An 8,367-nucleotide genomic window follows, 5' to 3' on the forward strand; every position below is an offset into this window, starting at 1 on the left:
ACGTAACGTTACTTACGTAGTCCGCGTCCGTAACTAAACTTTACGTACCGTACGTACGAACGGAACGACGACCGACCGACGACGCGACGTACGTACTACTACTCCTCCTCTCTCTCTCTCTCTCTCTCTCTCTCTCTCTCTCTCTCCTCCCTCCCTCCTCTCTCTCTCTCTCTCTCTCTCTCTCTCTCCCTCTCGACAAGTAATATTTTTATATCGCTTCTGAAAGTGACGTCCTTCGAGAGAAGATTAATCGCTCACTGTCTAAGAGATGGAAAACTTTGGATGTTTGACATTTTGATATTATATTGCTGAGATGTACTCTTCTCCTTTTCTTTTTTAAACTTGAAATATACCATACATAATAGTAAAAAAATATTAGGTATATTATTAATTAATTTACTTTGTTAAATATAGTCGATTTTCTTAATAGTGGAGAATAATATTATTTAATTTGATATATTTACCAATCCTTTGACTAATCTTTTCTCTTTGTAGAAATAACAATTATAATGATATATATAAAATGTTATGGTTTATATTAAAATGGTACAATGTGTATTAACAAAGGAACTTTGTTTCTCTGTTACAGGGGCATCTTACAACAAGGCAGAAAGAATTACGACGAGGCGATTTTGAGTTATCAACGAGCCATTCATTTCCGACCTTCGTTAGCTCGTAAGTCCTTTAATTACATCTCCTTTTCCGACTTTAGAGACCAACGTCGTTGGCTTCATTAGCCAGGTTCTTGAGTCTACGATCATTCGTATAATATTTGAACGTTATTAACGCTTATTTGATGGATTCGCGTCGTTGCCGCTGATCGATCGTCGAATAATCCTTAACGTCACGAAAATATATACTATCCGTTTATACGCATCAGTACTAACATCTTTACGCGAAATGAAGACTGTCACAAATGTTTTATATTATTCAAACAGTGTTAATCCGTTATTGTTGACACTTATATTTAATTTGTACGCACTTCTTTTTATATCATCTGTGATTTTATTTGTGACGCAATCATTTTTATATAGACTTTATCGCTATTTATTTTTTTACATTTTTATACACTGAAGTACTACATTTACACATTCTCTACAAAATTTATATTTTTGTTTATGTAAATATATTACGTTCACGAACGCATACCCAGATTTTTTCAGACAGTCTTCCAATTGCTTCGTGAGCAGTGTTTTTTTTTTGTAAGAATTTTTTGTTTCTGAAGAGGATTCTCAATGAGAGAGAGAAAGAGATGTAGCCAAATATATGTAGGCAAAATATAGGATATCATTAATTCTTATATGATCGATCAACGATTGAAATATAATATATTTTACGCATCAAGATCTACGGTTGGCTCTCATATATCCTGTATTATCTTTATTTATTGTAATTTTTACGATTTAGAGCCCTTTGGTTATATATTTTTTCTATTCTTATTGTTATATTTTTTTATCCGATATATTTATTAATTCTCTCAATGTTCTATTCTTTAATAATACGCTTATATCTTCGAACCTTTCTTACTCCACTATCACGTGTTTCGGCCATCATTTTTAATCAATATGATAATTAGAAAAAATTACCGTGTGACAATTAATTATGATAAAAGATAATTTAGTAATTCGATAACTTTAGTAAAATTTATTATTTTGATAGTTTGATATGCACAGATGTATTCTCTTTTCTGCACTAACGCATAAAATAAAACAACATTATTCTCCTATACGCATGCGCACTTGTTGCTGTATGCTCCAACATTTATTTACGCGTATTTCGCATGTTTTGTTTTTAACGTTGCCTCGATTATTCTAGCTACCCCCTATAATCTACTAACTCTGATCTCCCTTACCTGCTTATTTAATTTAAGAAATTTCTGAAATAAATAAATTTAATTTAAATCCCGCAGCATACTGAAATATTATGAAGATAGATGCATCTTTTCATAGCAAATGAATACTACTAATATCAATACTTGATTCTATTCTACACAGTATTAAAATATTTATAGAGAATAAGTTAAATAAGCAATTTTACTTATTTTAAGGATAAATGCTCCTTTTGAATCTTATATCAAAATTTTTTTATTTCTGCAATTTTCTTTTAAATTATTGTTTTTCCAAAATTATCAAGTAATTTACTGTAATTTATCGAGTAAGTTATCATCATATTGAATCAATTTTTTTTACCTATAATTATAATTGTATACCATAGAGATACATATAGTAAAGTGGAACAACTGTAGTTAAAAATCGAGTTAAGTTGGTTCAAATTTCGATAAAGTCCAGACAGTATGCAAATATAAAAATTTGAATATAAGACATCTTAAAAATGTCTTAAAGACACTTTGAGTCGTTTTTAAGATTATTTTATGTCCTAATTTTGGACATGTAGGCATTTTTCTAAAATTTGGGCCAAAATTATCTCATTTTATAGTATTATCTCAACACTATTTTTTCGGCTTGCTTTACTTCTTGTGTAGTAAGCTCCCTTGGGTCCACATATATAGCCGTGCTTACCGTTAGAAACTGAAAGATCGGCTCGCGTCCTTAACAAGCCGCTTTTTACCCGGGAGACTCAGTCTTTATAGCCTTAGACTTGAAGGTGTACATCGAAAAGGATTTACAGGAGGCAAAAAGAAAAAAGCAAGGAGAGAGAAAGATGAGCGGCTCGTTTGTTACACGTATATCGATACAGTATGGACGATCTGCGATTTACTTTGGCCGACGTGGGAGCGGTTTGTTACCGCACGAAATAGTTTGTCGTGTTACAATATCGATTTTATGGCTCCTTCACGTACCATTCCGAGGTTTCCAGTCCCCAGATGTTTTTCGTCCGTAAAGGGCGATATCGGTACTAACCCAAAAGCGCAATTGGTACTATGGGCACATCTGCAGCGTGAAACGGAACACAGAATGCAGATTAGATTTCGACGCTTTGCGTGCACGAGGTGCCTCGTAAACATTAATTTTAATGGCAGAATCTTGAGCGCATTTGTAGTATAGATATCTTCTTGTAAGGAAAATGTTGTATTCAACGTGTTAGAATTTAACGCACTATATGTTTTTATAGTTAATAAAGTATATACTGTCATATTGATATATCTTAAAATCAACAACTTTTAGTGGAACATTTTTAAAATTCTAAATTGAAACAATTCGGTACATTGATTTCATTGGGAATCAACGTGCATAATTTCAATTTTTTCACGTTATATTTTTTATTATAATGTATTCTTTAAAACTGTGTCAAATGTTCGAAATTTGCAATCCTAATATAGTATAAATTTCATTCCTTACCAAAGTTATTACATTTTAAATATATTACATCCCAATTTATTTGAAGAAAAGTGTCACATCTCTAAATTTGAAATTTGAAGACAATTTAAAAAGGACAGTTATTCAAACATTTTCATTTTTTAATTGTCATTGAGAAAAATGTCTGATTGAAAAAGGACAAATCAGAAGATTCAAGTATATCGATTAGAATTTCGTTATTTCAACTAGAAATCTAATAGATTTAATCGAAAAGTTCTGATTCGTTTATTTTTAACCAGAATTCCAATTAATCCAACTAGACATTTTTATCAATGTATTAAATAATATCACAAACGTGAAAGAAGATGTATTTATTTCTACAGATAAATGAAAATACTTACCTTCTAACAAAAAATGATATAATCTCCATTAGAACACTTTTATAACTATTCCAGCATCAATAATATTCCTTCACTGTATATCTAATGCAACAATGATTCTTTATTATAAACAATTATTGTGATCAAAGAACAAGCAATATATCTGTTTTCTGATGATAAATTGAGAGAGAGCTACAAATGTGTCAATAAAAATGTAGTCTTTAGGGTCGATTTTCTTTCATTATCTCAAAACAATATTAAATTTTTACTTATGTCACTTTTACCAATGTGTGCAGCGATATATAAACTTTCAATATTCACTGGAATCTGAATGGCTAATAAAACTTTATTTAATTTCATTCCGGACGTTTACTAATAATGAAAAACATTGGCACTTGGATGTTTTTAATAAAAAAAGTCAATTTGAAATTCATAAAAATATCTGAAAAATCTTGCCCGATAAAATTTTAACATCCAGCATATGTACCATGCGACAGATTAATGTCATGTCGGATTTATCAGATGTACATCGAGAAAAGTATTGGCGTTGCAAACAAAGAATAACGTGCAAACGCATATGCGTACGCGTACACACGTAAATCCGAATGACATGTTCAAAGAGAGATATAATTTTGTATAAATTTATACGCGGACGGTTTGCATGCGCAATGAGCTTTGGGTAAATGACGGGAAAACGAATATTTACCGCATCGGCGATATGCGGGTGCGAAACGGTGGTGAATTTGTGTTACACGACACCATGCATCATTTTATCCATATACGACGATTTGCTTGAATCGATGCAGTATTAATTATTTACGAAAGGAACACTGTTTCGTACAGTATAATATCGATTTTATTGCTTCTTTATGAGAAATACCTGTTTTCTACGATCTGAAGCGTTTCCCATCCGGAACGAAATGAAACGATTCGTACGAGCGCGATCGAATTCACGTAGCTTATTGTTAGACATCATAATCGGAAAGAAAAATGAAAATAAATGCGAAATGTGTTCAATTTCACAGATGTCGTTCTTCTATATTAATATATTTCATTTTTAAATCGAAAGATATCTTGCGATAGACGGTTATCTCTCTGTAAATAACTATCATAGCCATGTCTCAGCGCAAAACTCTTAGTCTTATATATGTTGTTATTTTTCTAAGAAATTTATATTTTGAAAGAAGGTTCTCTCTGCAATATTTAAATGACATTTAAAAAGTACAAGTTAAATATGGATTATTCATTCTATATTCTTCTTATAGAATGAATCTCTTTAATTTCTAATACTTATATTCATTTGGCAATAACATGCGAATCCTTTTAATACCTCTAAGATTTCTGATATCTAATTATTTTTAAAAAATTGATGGAGACAAATAGTTAGATTTATATACATGTTGCATTTAACAGATCGGCAATTGCCGATTCATTGTGTATCGTAATGAATATCCTAACGAAATGTTAATAAATTTTCCTAAATTGTTTGTCGCATTTGATGTGTTCTTGCATGTGAAAATGAAAGTTGCGACAATGTTTGCAAAGTTACCTATATACATTGCCCGCATTTGGTAGCCCGCATTTGCGGTTTCTGTGTTGACCGAACAAAAATGACCAATGCAAACAATAAACAAATGTTCACCAAGTTACTGGCTGACAATATTGACTCTCTCTCCCTCCACCCTTCTTCCCTCCCCCTCCTCCTGTATTCCTCATCTTCTCCCCCTGGATGTTAAAATTAATTAGAATTTAAACAATTTTCTCTTTCTTTTTGTGGTTTTTGTATTGACTAAACAAAAATGACCAATGCAAATATTAAATAAATATTGTTGATCAAGTTACTGGTTGACAATATTGACTTCTCTTGCTCCGCTTCCCTACTTTTAATTTATTTTGTTCTACTTCATCATTTTTAAACGCGCAGATATCGATTGCAAGTAAAAAGTTAATGGAGATCATATAGATCAATACTGATATGTGTGCACGGAGAAAAATGTAACGTATATACACTCAAATTCTAGTAAATTGCATAGAATTTGCAGGTCCGTATAAAGACAGGCTCCTATTTATGTACAATAAATTTTATTATGTATAAATTAACATGTACAATATATAAAACCCATAATAAGATTCGGTAAACTTTTTACATTAAGAGATTGTTATATCATTATTATCTTTTCGATAATGATATAATGAATGATAATGAAACTTTTCCTTATGAATTAAATAGCGACTCATATAGTTTTCGAGATATATTTATATAAAACCTCATGATAAACCTTTCCATTGGAGGCCATCTCTTCGATGGACTAATGTTGTCAAGGTTATAACTCTAAGTGACCTTCAAAAAATTTTAGGTGGCAGTCGTTGTTCAAAAATTATTAACAAATAAAGTTTAAAAAATAATGTCTTGTTTCTGCTATATACTGACGGGCATACGACTTTCCACGCGAAGCGAGATTCATTCCACTTCCCCCTCCTCCGTTTAGGAGAAAGTTGATTGCTATTTGGCTGGGGAGAAAGTGGGGAACATCTCCTTTTGCGTGGAAAGTCGAACGCCTCTAAACAGGGAGAGAGATGGAATGGATCTATCCATCATATGACACGAAGTGTCATATACAGAAAATAATGAAATTTTGAAAATAAGTTTTATGTAAATATAGCTCTAAAACTATATGAGACCGTACAATTAATTTATAAGAAATAGTTGATCAATGTATCTTCACTTTTATAACTTTATGTCAAGGTCATCGAAGAGGTGGCCCTAATGTAAAGGTTTACCTAAAATTCTTATTTTTTTAAAAATATTCTTTTGAATTGTGACGATTATTCTACAAAATTATAATCCAAGTCCAGAATTATTCATTGAAATAGAAAATATCATCAACAGTTTATACTTATCTGATCACTAAAATTGAAAATGAAACAGTTTCTTCTTCAAATTTTAATCATTAAAACTTTTAATTCTCTGTAAAAAAATTATTTTTATAAAAACACAACTCAAAATGTGTCATTTTTGTAAAAGATATTATGATCTCTTTGAAAAACAACACGAATGCTATTGGAGGGATTAGACTGTAGAGTTTAATTACTTTACTTTTGATGTCTATAATAGAATAATCTTTATTTAATTCATTTATGATAATAACTCGAAGATCATATTTTTTCAAATTATATTACTTTTGAAGGAAATTATATAAAGGAACTGTATAATCTAATACATTTTTTCAACGCTCTATTCATTTTCTTCATTCAGTTTTATAAAAAAATCTATCTAATATTTTCTTGACACAGGCAGCAGCTTAAATTTGTAGGTATATCCAAAGAAAAAAAATATTAGTCTTTCAACTTTGAGAACAATCAGAAGTTTAATGATCCAAATTTGGGATACGGAGGATAAACATAACCATGAATTTCAAGTTGATCTTTTTATTTTTCAATTGCAAAACAATATTCCGTAATATTATCGTAATAGAAAAAAAAGTATACTTTCTGATCTTCTATAGCTACGGCCCGTTATATTCACTTCAAGTACTGAAAATCTATAATATAATATACGTATAATACGTAAACTAGATTTTTGATACTCGCAGTAAATAATGAAATGCACTTATATATGTACACGGAATTTCAAACGTTCATAAATTTTGAAGTAGCGTGCAGTTTTTCAGCATTAAAAATTCTATTACTGATGCTTAGTACGGAATAAAGAAAAGAAATGACAAATGATATTATTGTACAATGATGCAACACAAGTAATTGAAACGTTGCACACGATTCAAAGCTGAATCTCTCAAATCGTGTGTACTACTCGTGCTACAGCATTGTAGAAGATCTTATACTTATCAATCAATCCTCATACTTCCCTTTCACACGTTTATGCCGTGGATATCTATCGTCTATCGATAGCAAACTAATCGGTTAAAACCGCCCTCTCGATATGAGTAATGGCCGATAAAAGTTGGCGCTTTAAACAAGCTTAAAAGTTGCCGAGGAAGTTTACTAACGCATCGACTCGATTATACTATCGACTCAAAAACGTGACACCTTCTACCAAAAGATTAAAATTTATTACGAAGTATACGAACGAGCTTGTAAAAGCGTGTAGATGATACCATTCAGTGAGAAATAAGCACTTGACAAATATTTTGACGTAATCATTAATAAACTCATTGTTTTTATAAAAAAATAATGCACTAACAAAATAAATCAAAGTTTTCAACAACGAAATAATTTGAACAGAACTGCAAGATATTTACAATTAATTATAATTATTTCTAAAAATAATATAATAGTATTATAAAGATATTTCTACCATATTTAAAGAAATCATTCAAGATAGAAATGGAAGTTTAATCATATATTTATGTTGTTATACAATCAAAAGCTTTGATCTCTATTAGGAGCAATCATATTGTAGAAATTTCTTGTAGAATTTTTATTTCTTGTGGGTGAATATTTAGAGTGAAATTCGATGGAAACTTTTGATCTTGATACGTTGAAAGTATCCGGAATTATTAACAACGTAGCTTTACGTTTGCGTAAAAATGTCCACATCGTAAAGGATTATTTATGAGATTTGTATTAATGATTATTATATAAACTGCATATATATATATATATATATATATATATATATATATATTATATTATATTATTATAGTACGTACTAACTAATAGTACTTATTTAGTTTAACTTAAAACTTTTTTAAATTTTTTTAAAGTTAAGT

The 8,367-nt window shown here is 30.3% G+C and overlaps 1 protein-coding gene across 1 annotated transcript in view; it reads left to right on the forward strand.

Moving 5' to 3' along the window:
• The window catches only part of LOC105621586 (transmembrane and TPR repeat-containing protein CG4341), a 211,074-nt gene that overhangs the window by 154,456 nt on the left and 48,251 nt on the right, over positions 1-8,367 (forward strand). The window contains exon 6 of the mRNA XM_012203055.1: positions 590-675. Within this exon, the coding sequence (XP_012058445.1) occupies positions 590-675 (86 nt within the window). The remainder of the gene's footprint in view (positions 1-589; positions 676-8,367) is intronic.

Source organism: Atta cephalotes (genome assembly GCF_000143395.1).
Source record: "Atta cephalotes unplaced genomic scaffold scaffold00034, whole genome shotgun sequence".
Lineage (NCBI taxonomy): Eukaryota > Metazoa > Arthropoda > Insecta > Hymenoptera > Formicidae > Atta > Atta cephalotes.